The sequence below is a fragment of the Penicillium arizonense genome, assembly GCF_001773325.1.
Source record: "Penicillium arizonense strain CBS 141311 chromosome Unknown PENARI_contig020, whole genome shotgun sequence".
Lineage (NCBI taxonomy): Eukaryota > Fungi > Ascomycota > Eurotiomycetes > Eurotiales > Aspergillaceae > Penicillium > Penicillium arizonense.
Genome location: NW_019173297.1, coordinates 204,802 through 218,531, shown reverse-complemented (window position 1 = coordinate 218,531; position 13,730 = coordinate 204,802). Strand labels below are relative to the sequence as shown.

Here is a 13,730-nt window from a genome sequence, read left to right as displayed (position 1 = left end):
CCCGTGTGAAGCATTTGGGCCTCATTTGGACGGTGTTCTACTGCCACTTCGTCACTTGGGTGTCGACTCTCTTCAGGAGGGATAGATCAATAGGAAAAAGTACCTATTGTTCTATAAGCCGAATCCTTGTTTGAGAGTAGCACTTTTGGGGGTTGACGATTATCCGAAGGGATTAGTCTATTGGAAGGCTATTCAAAATGGCGGACGATCTGGATGCTGAGTTGCTCGCTTTGGCGGGTGACTCTGAGGAGGAAACCTCACCACCTCCCAAATCGCCGGCGCACTCTGCTTCCTCACATGCCGACAGAGATCGTTCTCCGGCAGCCATGGGTCGCAAAGGAACTGCTAAGCCTGTTCCTCGCCGGGCTCGGAAGTCCGTGAAGGATGAATCCGAAGGCGAAGTGTGAGATATCCCCCTCAGTCTACTTGATGATATTCGTAACTAATCCGTGGATCTGCTATACAGTTCCGAAACTGGCTCCCGTCACTCTCTCCAGTCTGCCCCCATGTCCGAGTCAGACTCGGAGTCTGAGAAATCCGACCAAGATGATGAGGATCGCCCCATTTTCCCGTACGACAAGCTGTACTACTCGGCACAGGATAAGAAGGACATCATGGCCATGCCCGAAATCCAGCGCGAGGAAACCTTGTCCGAGCGTGCCCAACAAGTTGATCGCCACAACCAGGACCTTGCTCTCCGACGCCTGCTAGCATCCCGATCCCGCGAGGAAGCCCGGGCTGCTAAGAAAGCCAAGCGAAAGGCTGGTTCCGCCGGTTTGGATGACTCCCAGCGCAAGAGCTCTCGCCAGAAGACCACTCTGGGTGGCCGCAAGGTTGGAGAAACCTCTGGAGCCATTGAGGCTTACAAGCGTCAGCGTGAACAGAAGGGCAAGCGGGATGAACTCCGCCGCCGTGATCCCACCCAGACTCGCCGTCGTTCCCGTTCCATGGGATCTGAAGGCTCTGTTGAAGATGCTGATGCTGAGAGTGATCTTGAATTGGATGACCGTGTTGGTCGTTCTCCCTCCCTGCCAAAGGACGACCCGCCTGCTGAGCTTCGTGACATTCAACGTGCTCGTGTTGGTCGCAGCAACTTTGCTCAGGTCTGCTTCTACCCTGGATTTGAAAGTGCCATGCAGGGCTGCTATGCCCGCGTCAATATTGGCCCGAACGCAGAGACTGGCCAGAACGAATATCGCATGTGCCTTATCTCTGGTAAGATATTTCGGATGTTGTTGATTCTCTAAACTAACAACGTTTCTAGGCTTTGCTCAGGGCAAGCCCTATGCTATTGAAGGATCCAACGGTCGTCCTTTTGTCACCGATCAGTATGTCAAGCTGGCGCATGGCAAGGCTGTAAAGGAATTCCCTTTCATTGCCTGCTCGGATTCTCCTTTCACCGAGGTTTGTGAAGCCTCTCCTTAACATTGAATTACATTAACAATGTGCCAGAACGAGTACAACCGTTACCGCAAGACTTTGGCTGCCGAGGACATCAAGTTGGCTACGCAAGGAAAGCTGGCCTCCAAGGTCACTGACATCAACCGCCTGATCAATCACCAATTCACTAAAGATGAGCTGAACCAGAAGCTGCTTCGCCAGGGTGCATTCGACCAGAAATGGAACATCCTCAAGCGTGCTGATATTGAACGCGACTTGAAGTTCGCCAAAGCCAATGGAAACATTGAAGATGCTGAGCGGCTGGAGAAGGAATTGGATCAGATCCTGAACCCTACTCTCTCCTGGGGAACGACTCTCACCAAGAAAGAGATCGACCAGAAGCCGATGGAAGCCGAGCGTGTCCACCAGATCAACATCCGTAACCAAAAGCTCAACTATGAGAACGTGCGCCGTGCTCAGATCGAGGAGCGCAAGGCCGCTCGCAAGTCCGCAGCAGCTGTCGCTCGCGGTGAAGCCGCCGCCGATCCGTTCATGCGTGTGCGAACAGTGGCTAAGACCCATCACGACGTCAGTGGACCCAGCCAACCTGTTCCTATTACCGATGTTACTCCTGCCGATGGGCCCAAGGATACTCTCAAGCCCAGCAACGGCAGTTCTGGAGCTGGTACACCTTCCGGAATCACCCCCAAGAAGTCCAAGAGTGGTTTCATGATCAGTCACCGCAACAACGATGATGAGAACATCGCAGCCCTCGATATGGACATCGACATTGAGATCTGATTATGTCACTCCTAACATTCCACTGTTTTCTGCATCTTCCTTTTTACGCCCTGAACCGGCTTGCTGAGGTTTGCTTTCCGGATTATCTGGTTACGTGATTCCCTTTGAATCCGATGTACACTCCTGGAGGGACCACTGGTGGTCATTGGCGCATAGCCAAGACTGCATTGTGACTTTATTGTTTTAGCTTTTCCCCTGACCTTTTCTTTCGCAATATTTGAGGAGTCGGTGGATGATTTAACGGCGTCATTTAAGAAAATAGCATTCATTCTTGTATTATGAGACTTCTGGGAACGCATCATGAGCAATACAATCATCCTTTTTATGGTTGGTAAGAGCGTGGATTCGCCGGTACCTGTTGAGGAAACGAGGTTATTTCCATAGGAGCCTTTACAAATGGAACATCTACCTTTACTTTATCCTTAAAGAACGACATCAGTCTGTAGTCTCGTCTATAATGAAAATTTACGATAAGATAGCAATCACGTGTGGGGCCTAGCAACGCGAGGCACGCGCATCGCGTCCGGACTATGTGCGCCCTTGAACCTCCACTGCACCTTGACTTGGACCTTGGTTTGCAACTTCCCTTGTCCAACTGACTCCATTATGAAATTATACCCCCGATAATCACCCTGGAGTACGAGAACATTTACGACAACATGTCCTCACCGTCCACACCACGCTCGACGCGTTCCGCGTCCCCAGGCGGTTCGCCGAACATTATTACACCCGGCCAAAAGATTAAGGCCCTGATGGCTGAATTTGACAGTGACTCGGAGGATGATACACAAAATGCTAAATCGACATCTGCTGCACCAAAAACCACCTTAGGGCGCGATTCCACGTCAACCATCCAGACACACAACGACGGTCAAGCATACGACTCGGGTGATTCAAGTAGTGAAGACGCTATTGCCCGCCCCAAGGGTCGAATGGCTGCCCGGATGCAGGGCAATACCACGAAATCACCCAATCCAAATGAAACAGACTCCGCATTCGCCCGTGTGTCCAAGGCATTCCGGTCCGAAAGAGAACAGGCCCAGAAGCCGCAGCAGGCAGAGCCCACACCCAACGATGAATCCAGTGAAGACGAAATTCCTACGGCTGGTCCGAGGAGAAAGAACAATGCCCGATCTAAATCACCAGAGTCCGACAAAGAGCCGAGCCAAACTCCTCCACGTCTAAGATCCGAGTCTCCCCTATTTGTGTCTTCTCCTGCTGAGCCGCGTGACGACCCCGCCAACAGCAATGATATTGATCACGACGCTGAAGAAAAGCCTAAGGGGAAAGCCCGATTCCTTTCCCTTGTTGCCCAGAAACGCAAGGAGCGCGAGGAGCGAGAGAAAGCCGAGGCCGATAAGAAGGCTGCTGCTCGGAAAGCACAGATGGAGCACTTCAGTTCGGAGGTTCTTTCTGATGAGGAAAGCGGTGCTGATGACCCTGGCTCTGCTCACAAGCTCTCTCAGAAGGCCCGTCAACCCCGCAAGGCGAGCAAGAAAGCTTTGGATGAGATGAGACAGGAGACACAGCGGATGAGCCGTAATATGCAATTGGCTCACCAGGCAAAGACCAAGAAGAAGATTACCAAAGAGAGTCTCTTCGCCCGATTTAACTTTATGCAACCTGAACCCTCAGCCACCGAACAACCTGTAATAAACTCATCGTCCACTGCCGGCTCGCAAACCTCGTCTGATGGAGAACTACGCAAGCTCAAAGACACCCCACATACTTCTCCAGTGATTGGCGTAGCCGATGAGAGCAAGCCGACTGCTGTTGATTCCGAGGCTCAAACGCAAGCTACTGATGTCGGCATGGATGCGAACCAGGAGGATCTGCCTATTTTCGACAAAGTGGTAGCTGAAAAAGCTGAGATGGGGCATGCTGAAGTCAAACAGGTTTCACCCTCTGTACCCAAAGCCGCAAAAGAAAAGAGAATCTCTCGCCCTCTCACTCAACCGCCTATTCGCGTGCTGCTTTCCCGACAAGAAGTTGCCGCGAACACCCATGGTGACGACGATTCTGATAGCGACTTGGAGGTGGTTACTTCACCTGGCAAGTGTCGTCGGATCGCAGCATTCGAAAATCTCCCCACCCGCCAGATGCAAGAAGACCCTGGTACGACCAGGCTCAAGGCATTGGCACACTTGACGTCTCCCTCACGCAAACGGGCCTCAATGAACAACGCAGAACTCTCTGCGAACCTATTGTACAAAGCTCGACAGCAAGCCGCCAAGGAGCGCCGTGAACGAATGGAAGAACTCCGGGCTAAGGGTGTGATCATTGAAACCGCCGAGGAGCGAGCAGCCATGGAAGATGACATGGAGAACCTTGTTGAGAAGGCTCGCAAAGAGGCAGATGAGATTGCCCGTCTCGAGAAGGCTGCTAAGAAGAAGGAAGGACAGAATGACGACGATGACGAGGATGAGGATGATGACTATCAGCTTTCCGGCTCTGACGAAGAGGCATATGGCGAGGGTGACGATGAAGATGAAGATGAAGAGGAGGAAACCAGCAGCGTGAATGGCAAGGCCGGGCTTGTCGAGCAGGAGGCAGATGAAAACGACGAATCCGCTGACGAACAAAGTGAAGGTCTACCTTCAGACACCGAAAAAGAACTCGCCCCTTCCGCCAGACGCAAGCGCCGAAGACGAGTGGTCAGCGATGACGAAGATGGAGAGGATCAACCCCAGGCACCATCGACGCCTGTGAGAGCGCCGACTCATGTCCCGCAGTCGGCTGAACGACCCAATTTCCCTGATCTGGGAACGCCTGGCGATATGTCTCTCGGTCTGACTCAGGCCTTTGCCTCCACATTAGATGGCAATGGTGCAGACAGCCAACCAGGATCCGCCACCATCCCTTTCTCTTTGCCCGACCCAGGTCGACCTGTACCCCAGCTTCGGAAGGAGGAATCCGAGATCCTTGTCCGAGACAGCCAGGAGCATCCACAAGACAAAGACTTCATGGAGGGTTACTCGCAGAACGTAACTCGGGTATCGGAGTCGCCTGCTCCATACCATTTCTCGGAGTATTCTCAACTACCGGACCCAACCCAAGATGAAGGCTTCGTCTTCTCACCATTTGATCCCGCGAAAAGATGGAGAGACACACCTCCCGTCTCGACCATTGATACAGTTCTCGTTGGTCAAAGCCAGTCGCCCATTGCGGAGCGAAAGCGCAAGATGTTGCGGCGAGGCCGCGCCACTGGACTCTCTCAGGTTGAGGAAGATGAACATGAAGGTGACTTTGAGATCAATGCCAATGCCTTCAATGTCATGAAGAAGGACAAGGTTACGAAGAAGAAGTCTGCCCCTGAATACAACAAGAAGAACAGTATGGCGAAAGACATTGTTGATGAGGCTGCAGAGGAATCCGAGGATGAATATGCAGGCCTCGGAGGTCATAGTGATGACAGTGATGGCGAAGAAGATGCCATTGATCGCCAGATGATCAACGACAACAGTGGTGAGGTGGTTGACGAGAAGCAACTCGCCGCACTCAATGCGTAAGTTTACTTCATGTCTTGTTCAATTATTGCAATGCTAATAAGCTCTCAGTGTCCACGATCGCAACCGTGACGAGAAAGACGTCGCCAAGCTCATGAGAGACATCACAACTGGAGCCCTCCGACGCCGCAAAAATGCTGATGATGACTTTGATCTTGACGACTCAGACGATGAGCACTTGGCACGACGCCGTGAAAAGCAACGCGAATTCGCCAAGATGCGTCGTGCTCTTCTCGCAGACGAGAAAATCGGCGAGATTGCCGAAAACCCCAAGAAAGCGGCATTTTTCAAGGCTGTTGAGGATCGCGAAGTCGATGATGATTTCAATATCGACTTCCTCGAGGAAGAAGAGGGCGGCTCTCAGGCTGAAGCATCCCAAGATGCTACACTCGAGGAACAGTCAAACCATGCATCAAATGAGGGCAAGAAGCGCAAGCGCCCTCTTGAACCATCCGGTGAAGATTCCACCAACCGGCCCCCACCTAATCTCCGTCGCACTCCTGCCAGCGCAATGTCCAAGAAACCAGCTACCCTGGCCGAGATCCGTGAGACGCTGTCCTTCCTCACTGAGACCCCCGAATACGATTCCTTCCACGAGGATGCTTCCCTCGACGAGGCCGAGCACTGGAACGAAAGCGAAGATGCATCCGGTGCTGAAGAAGGCCATTCGGAAGACCAACAATCCGACACCACATTCGCCAAACCCAGCCACCCACGCCGAACACGCGGAGTGGTCGTTGATCGCCTCGCCCTCCTCCGACAAGCATCATCCAACTCCGCCACAAACTCCTCCGGATCTGGAAACGGCAAGATGGCATTCTCAACGGGCAATAGTGACGGTCCGATTGGATTCCGTCCTCCACAGTTCTTGCGCCGTGTCACAACCGGCTCTTCCTCTTCCAGCAACTCAAGCACCACCTCCAACCACGTTTCAAAAGCCGCGGCTTCAGGACCGAAGAAGGGCGGCGCTGTCAATTCATACACAGCTGCGCGTGAGCGTGAGCGTGAGAAGGAGCTGCGCATTAAGCAGCGGAGTGGTGCGTCCAATATTGCTAAGTTGTTGAATAAGCATACTGGTGGTGGGCTTGGTGCTTTGGGTAAAGGCCAGTGGGATTAAATGGTTTTATCATGGAATGTGTAATGAGGTGTCTTGCTTGTACATGGATTTTGCGATATTTCAGTTTCTTACTATCATGGGATGGAGTTTACTTTTCTGGCGTTGAGGTCATACTGGACAATGGAATATCTTGAAGCATTCTTGATTGATACAGGGCCCATACAAGGTGTCGATCATTCCCACAACTGGATGAAAACAAGAATGTAAGAGTATTGGGGAGGATGGAGGTCCATTGAGCTGTAGTGCAGACCAAATGGGTTACATTTTCTGACGAGTTGAGCTTAATTTAACGGGAATGGGAAATCCTCACTCGCTCTGCAACAACTCCACCCCGTGCATTCTTTCCATTTTGGTTCCTCACTCTTTGTGTTTCTTTATGGGCGATTTAGTTGGTTTCCCTTGCGGATATACTACCACTTCTACCTATTCGTTTACCAAAAGGCCTGTATTTTCCGGTATACCTAAACTTTGATATCCCATTCTTTTCGAACGTGTATTTTGTGCAGCAAACCCAAGGTGCCAAGGCTTATTCTGCAAAGCGCTGAGTGACATACAAGCTAAACCTCTCTTGATGTGGAATGTAGATCACACATCTCATTGTCGGCCCATACAAGAGGCTGGTTGAATAGCATCGGTCTTCAGAACTCTTCCATATGCTACTCGGTCCTACCTAGCGAGGCCGTCCTTCAACTATCACGAACATATTCTTCAAGCTCTCGCCCTTGGAACAGACTACCTCTCGTCCCCATACAATTTCAATCATGGCCCCCACGTTCATGAAGCTTCTCATGGCCCTCTGTATGGCAGGGTCCTATGCCGCTGGTTCAAGTCTTGAGCAGGCCACCAAAGGAGGTATCTTGCTCACCCCAAACGTGGCAATAGACTCAGCTGACACCGCCATTATTATTTACAGTCAACATGAAATCAAGTCCCAATGTCGTGAGGTTAAATTCCGCACATCCTTTTGAGAATCTCGGCAATCAAAGTAAGGTTGAACCCGGCGGCTGTCATTTTCGGGCTTGATATCCTTTATTGTGTTCAATTTCTGACTACTGGATGCTATAGCTTGTCAAAAATGCCCCTCTCCATGCAGTCAAACCTACTGCTGTGACGGCCACGCAACTTGTGGCAGTAACGACAATGGAGGCTGCGGTTGTCTCTCAACTTAGATCACAAGACCAACCTGCTACCCGATGAGAAATGTCTCCCTTTGCAGGCCTTTGAAAGACAGAAATGAACAAGATTATTGTTTTTGTACACAGAAAGCAATACTTGTAGTGTGCTCGAGAGGAACAAAACCCCATTTAGAAAGTAGTCCATACGCCATGGTATCTGCAAACCCATTTAGGTCCTCCAAATCTGCGGTGCATCGTCTATAAGATGACGTCTATGGCCTCGTAGGACGCAAATGAAAGAATATTGTATGAGTCACGCTTGATTGTAGATGTAGTCCGTTGGCAGTAGTTTCACGACAGACTTTCCAACTGGGTGACCAGCTCTGTCAGAGAGTCTAATGTTTTTACTGCATTGGGGTTCTTCTGAGACGGGTCTCGAGGAAGGAGGTAGCTCTCCCAGCCTGCATCTCTAGCAGCACGATAGTCCTTCGCGTAGTCGTCGCCCACATGTGCAGAGAGCATGTTGGTCTCGCTGTTCATCGACGGACTGGCAAGCAATTGAGCCTGTCGCCTCGCCACATCAAAAATTAGTCGATGAGGCTTCTCTGCACCCGCTTCGTAGCTCGTAACTACGAGGTCAACATCGTGAGGATGTTGCCCATCCGTTGTGGTTTGCGTGTCTTGGCGCTCCTCAAACCCAGGAAGTTCCATGCTGGAACGGTCTTGGTCAGCGCGCATATCGCCTACTCGCACGCCTAGTGACTTTAACACAGCAGGAATGCGGTCATCCGAGTTTGAAACAACCCCAACAATGATATTTTCAAATGGACTCTTCCCACTTGTCTTCAGTTCGCGCATGCGGCGGAAGAAGGGTGCCACATCATCATAAAGCGCATAGCCCTGTGATCCAGCGAATCGATCCAGTAGGGAATCAACCAGGCCAGAGGGGAGATCAATATTCTCGTTGGTGCCGCCCATCTGGAGGCTTGTTTGCGCCAATCGTGCCTCTCCATCATTCTCAGCTAATGCACGCGCGAAACTTCCCCGAATCACCTCCTCCCACCATTGTCGAGGCCCATTATACTGACCACGGAGAACATCAGCACGGCCATAATTCGGGTATTTACGCGTCTGAGCTTTAAAGGTATCCTTGAATGCGGTCTTGAGACGGTCCGGGGTTATGGCTGTGCGGGACAATCCGAATTCATGCGCGGTCGTCGCGTATTGATCAGGGACGGGGAGGCGCGGGTGGAAGAGAGTACCGAAGGCGTCAAGCGTTAAGAGAAGGGTGCGTGGGTGTCTAGGTAGGTGTGCTGAGTTCATGGCGAAGTTAGAGTTGGAGATTGAGGTTTTGTTTGGGTTTCGTCATCGCAACGTTCACTCCGCCTCGGGTCCACTGTTGATTCCCCCACTGTACACAATTCTTAACTTCATTGTAATTGATATCGATTGCAGAACCACCACATTTAGCACAAATACGGGCTGTTGATCATACACAGCTTGCTATTTCATACGGCACGTCCTCATATTACGGTTTGCTGTCATCACATCGGTGGCGTTCGTGTATCAGCCTGCGTCGCTGCAGTCTGGATCAAGGATAGATACACTGCGGCAATACGGAGACTGGCCAGTGTTTGAAACGAAACCACTGATGTGGATCGCATGAAATACCCAGATCTCCAGTCAAGAGATCTTGGACACGCCCAAGAACGCATCCCATTGTATCGACGACCGCTGGATATTTGAGGGTGTGTTTCAGTATACTACATGATCCTGGGTGGAGTTATTACAAATAATAAACTGACAGCCCTATCTCTCATGGGCTCACTCTCGATGTTTGAGAACGTCAAGCAGGTTAATGTAGCCGGCGAGCGCCTTGCCCATCGCAAGCGTTTTGTCGATCCCGCGATCCAATAGTTTATGACGAGACACACTCGGTTCTAAATGCTTTGGAACTTGCCAGATAGCCCCGGATTGATTATTCCACCTTGCTTAAGATCCAATTCCCGTCATACCTTCATGCGGGTCACTATGGAATACTATCCGTATCAGTGAGGTATGGAGTAGCATTCTTTCTAATAAAACTATCAACCCAACTGCTACAGTCAGCTTCAGCCGCTATTCCCCAGGCTTCCGAATCAATTGGCATCATGTCACTGTCTGAAGTTAAGGCCTGCTCTTTTGGATGCCTGATGGAAGACTTTCCTAGTTCGGCCTGTTCTAGGGACCCATGCCGTTCCTGAAACAAGACTTATCTTCCCCTGTAGCCGTACGACCACACTAGAAGATTGAATATTCCGGGATGTTTGTGGATGGAAATTCCAAAATGAATTTGACAGCTCCGCTCAAACCCGCCCATCCCCACTGTGTGCTTTATCATATCTGATAAATACCGGAATTTTGCCGATACATGTATCCGACTGAGAATCGGCTATTTCGGTCGGGTGGATATAGACTGCGTGCAAATTTAGTGAATAATGGCTACCGAAGACTAGCCTTGTGTCGCGTGAGGGAGGCGATCATGAATGATTGCCTAATGTGGGCCCGGCGTCGGACTGCTTATTCTATGCTTGGTAAGGGTCGGATATCCTTCTTGGCCGTTTCAAAGTTTCGAGGTTTTCACGCCCAGAAACATGGTGGGACGGTGGCTTGGCTAGCCAAATCTTTGATCGAGTTTTCGACGCCGCATCCATGAAATATATGAATCGAAGTTCTGGAACATATTAAATTACAGATGATCCTTGCGTCAAGGCCAAAAAGTGACTGGGAAAACGCTTTGCCGGAAATAAATAGGGTTGAAACACACTTAGGGGCTTGGAACATCGGCGCAATGATTCCGCACTTGGCATTAATGGTCAAGTGGAGTCAAACGGGGTCTTTTCTGACAAAACCTATTTGCAGTTTCGCATTCCGGAGCAGTACTGAATGCCCTCGGCATGAAATAAAAGATGTCTACAGATTATAATCCGGCTAAATGATCACACGAAGCGTTATGAGATCTGAAGTGTCGTCCCGAGAGAGACGGGAAATGGGCGGCTCAGCGGCGAGTTAACATTCTTATCTGATCGCGCTAGTCCCGATTAGTGATTATAGACGAAATTACAATGTCGAGCCATGAGGAGCCCGCGTGGAGTCTGAGACAATTGGTTGGAACTGGACCTGGATCTGGGCGTGACGGCACTGAGGCTATGAAAGTGTTAAAAGGACCCCTTCCCCTGCAGGTTCCTATCTCGGCATTTCACACAGATCTCATTTTTATACTTCATTATGAGAATCTTCCAGACAGGCCCTTTGGCCGCTGCGTTCTCCATTTTCTCCGGACTCGCTTCCGCTTCCGTCTTTCAGAATAGTACATATGACTACATCGTCGTTGGTGGAGGCCCTGCCGGAATTATCAGTGCTGAGAAGTTTGCTCAGGCTGGCAAGAAGGTCCTTCTCCTTGAGCGTGGTGTCGGGCCGACTGTGGCTACCGGTGCCAACGGGACACTCCCATGGAACCACTCGTTGACTCCCATTGACTTGCCGGGACTTTCGGCAGATATTGGCTCGCTTGATGTCTGGAATGAGTACATGTGCACCGACACCGGTGGCAATGCAGCCTGTGTTCTCGGCGGTGGTGTGACCGTTAACTACATGGTCTTTGTCCACCCTCCTGCCCGCGATTTCGATGATAAATGGCCCAAGGGCTGGAAGTGGAACGACGTCGAGCCTGCTTCCGAGCGTCTCTACAAGCGCAACCCCGGCACCCTCCTCCCCTCCGCCGATGGCAAGCGTTACGATCAGGGTCTCTACCACGTCCTGTCCAAGTTCCTTGGTGGCCTTGGCTGGAAATCCGTAGACATGAGTGCTCAGCCAGATGAGAAGCACCAGGTCTACAGCTACCCGGCCTGGAATGTGCAGAACCAGATGCGTGCTGGTCCTGTCCGCACTTACCTCCCCGAGGCTGTGAAGCTCGAGAACTTCCAGCTCGCCCTCAAGACCAAGGTTATCCGCCTGGTCCGCTCCGGCAGCCATGTCAGCGGCGTAGAAGTTCTGACTGCCTCAGGCGAGACCGAGATCATCTCCGTTGCTCCTCAGGGTCGCGTGGTGCTGGCCGCCGGCGCTCTGTCTACTCCCCGTGTGCTGTGGAACTCTGGTATCGGTCACGCCGCTCAGATCGAGACCGCAAAGAACAACGGCGTCACCGTTCCCCCCAAGCACCAGTGGATCGACCTCCCCGTCGGTGTCGGCCTCAAGGACCACCCCATTTTCCAGATCTCCTTCGACACCAACAGCTCTTTCGGTCTGGTCGACTACGACGGTGTTCTGAACGGCTCTGATACTCGTGACATCTCCCTCTACCGCAAGCACAGCGGTGTCCTGACCCAGGGCAAGCACCGCATGATCTTCTTCACCTCCGAGGAGATCGACGGCCACACTCAGTACTACCAGGGTTCATGTGCCCCCACTGATGAGGGTATCGTCACCATCACCTCCTATCTGACTCACGGTCTCACCTCCTCTGGTGTCCTGGGACTTGATGCCAGCGGAAACACTGTCATTGAGAAGTCGCCCTACCTCCGAACCTCTTCTGACCGCAAGGCTGCCCAGAGCTTTGTCTCGAAGATGGTCAGCGAAATCACCGACCCTTCCACTGGGTTCGAGCTTGTCACAAACACCAATGTCTCTGCTATTCTCAACGCCCAGAGCCCCGGTAACCACTACACCACCACTGCCAAGCTGGGTAATGATGATGGTCGTAAGGGGGGTTCCTCGGTCGTGGATACCAACACTAAGGTGTACGGAACTGATAATCTCGTATGTGTGCTGCAACACTTCTCTTTTATTGATATTCCTGCTAACCATTTTGTTCTTTTAGTTCGTCGTTGATGGCAGTATCCACCCCGATCTTCCCACAGGTAACATCCAGACTACCATTATGGTTGTTGCTGAAGCCGCCGCTGCCAAGATTCTGGCATGTTAGACTATCGCTCGTCGATAACCGAGCCTTCTAGCCCGTTGACCTCTCTTTAGAAGCTCGGAATTGGCTGGTTATCAAAATTATGAATATTCGCCAGGTTGCGAGTGTCATAGATACACCTACTCTGTTCGCTGTATATCCTGATAGAACTGTATAGAATCGTACAAAGCATTTTACTTCATTGAAATATATAGATTTGGGCCTTCCATATTCCCCAAGCAGAACGAAAGAAGACAAGTCCAAGTCTCAAGCTCCCAATTCCAGCATTTGAGATCAAGATGACTATTGAAACATCCCAAAATTGGGATCTTTGCTTCCTCACGGCCACAGGTGGCTGAGTGCTGTACTGTGCAGATCAGCATTCAAGTTTGTTATTGTCATCTGGTAATAAACTTCAAAAATAGTGAACATCGAAGGTTTGAAATTAGGTTGGCACCAATTCACACTGAATGCAACCTTGAAGTCAATCACTTCCATTTTTCAACATTGCTGTGGCAGGGTTTCCCCGGTCCAAAGAACAAATTTCATTACAATCAGGTCGGCTCAAGGGTGAGCTTCTTTTTTTACTCTACAAAATCAGACATGCAGAAAAGAGCAGCACATTCAAAATCATAAGCAACGCCACAAATGCCACTGGAGTTGTGGCGGGCAAATATAAATTACCCCTGAATATTCCCCGGACCCATCCAAAGTCTATTCCGAACCTGCACTCCTCAACGTCCAACTTCAGACTTCACCACCCGGGCTTCGCATTGAACTGAATCCCAGTTACTACTCGAATACCCAACCCCTTTCTGGCATCAATGCGTTGTTTACGAGACCCAATGACGCCGGCCCCGAGATGTCGGTAC

At 51.0% G+C, this 13,730-nt stretch overlaps 5 protein-coding genes across 5 annotated transcripts; 4 read left to right on the top strand and 1 right to left on the bottom strand.

Annotated features, from left to right (window-relative positions):
- Nucleotides 1–197: 197 nt before the first annotated feature.
- Nucleotides 198–2,181, top strand: PENARI_c020G12375 (RNA polymerase-associated protein; the record flags this gene model as incomplete). Its single annotated transcript, XM_022635129.1, has 4 exons — nucleotides 198–403; nucleotides 467–1,215; nucleotides 1,265–1,404; nucleotides 1,453–2,181. 4 exons carry the CDS (start codon nucleotides 198–200, stop codon nucleotides 2,179–2,181), a joined length of 1,824 nt encoding a protein of 607 aa, XP_022485221.1.
- Nucleotides 2,182–2,840: 659 nt separating this feature from the next.
- On the top strand, nucleotides 2,841–6,804 carry PENARI_c020G07869 (uncharacterized protein; the record flags this gene model as incomplete). Its single annotated transcript, XM_022635049.1, has 2 exons — nucleotides 2,841–5,686; nucleotides 5,739–6,804. 2 exons carry the CDS (start codon nucleotides 2,841–2,843, stop codon nucleotides 6,802–6,804), a joined length of 3,912 nt encoding a protein of 1,303 aa, XP_022485120.1.
- A 761-nt stretch (nucleotides 6,805–7,565) lies between these two features.
- PENARI_c020G00492 (uncharacterized protein) lies at nucleotides 7,566–8,001 on the top strand (the record flags this gene model as incomplete). The annotated part of the gene is made up of 3 exons (XM_022634926.1): nucleotides 7,566–7,656; nucleotides 7,718–7,743; nucleotides 7,870–8,001. The coding sequence occupies 3 exons, from the start codon at nucleotides 7,566–7,568 to the stop codon at nucleotides 7,999–8,001; spliced, it is 249 nt and encodes an 82-aa protein (XP_022485041.1).
- A 269-nt stretch (nucleotides 8,002–8,270) lies between these two features.
- PENARI_c020G03987 (uncharacterized protein) lies at nucleotides 8,271–9,242 on the bottom strand (the record flags this gene model as incomplete). Its single annotated transcript, XM_022634981.1, has 1 exon — nucleotides 8,271–9,242. The coding sequence occupies one exon, from the start codon at nucleotides 9,240–9,242 to the stop codon at nucleotides 8,271–8,273; it is 972 nt and encodes a 323-aa protein (XP_022485071.1).
- A 1,781-nt stretch (nucleotides 9,243–11,023) lies between these two features.
- Nucleotides 11,024–12,882, top strand: PENARI_c020G09259 (putative cellobiose dehydrogenase; the record flags this gene model as incomplete). The annotated part of the gene is made up of 3 exons (XM_022635074.1): nucleotides 11,024–11,140; nucleotides 11,202–12,716; nucleotides 12,778–12,882. The coding sequence occupies 3 exons, from the start codon at nucleotides 11,024–11,026 to the stop codon at nucleotides 12,880–12,882; spliced, it is 1,737 nt and encodes a 578-aa protein (XP_022485025.1).
- Between the last annotated feature and the right edge of the window lie 848 nt (nucleotides 12,883–13,730).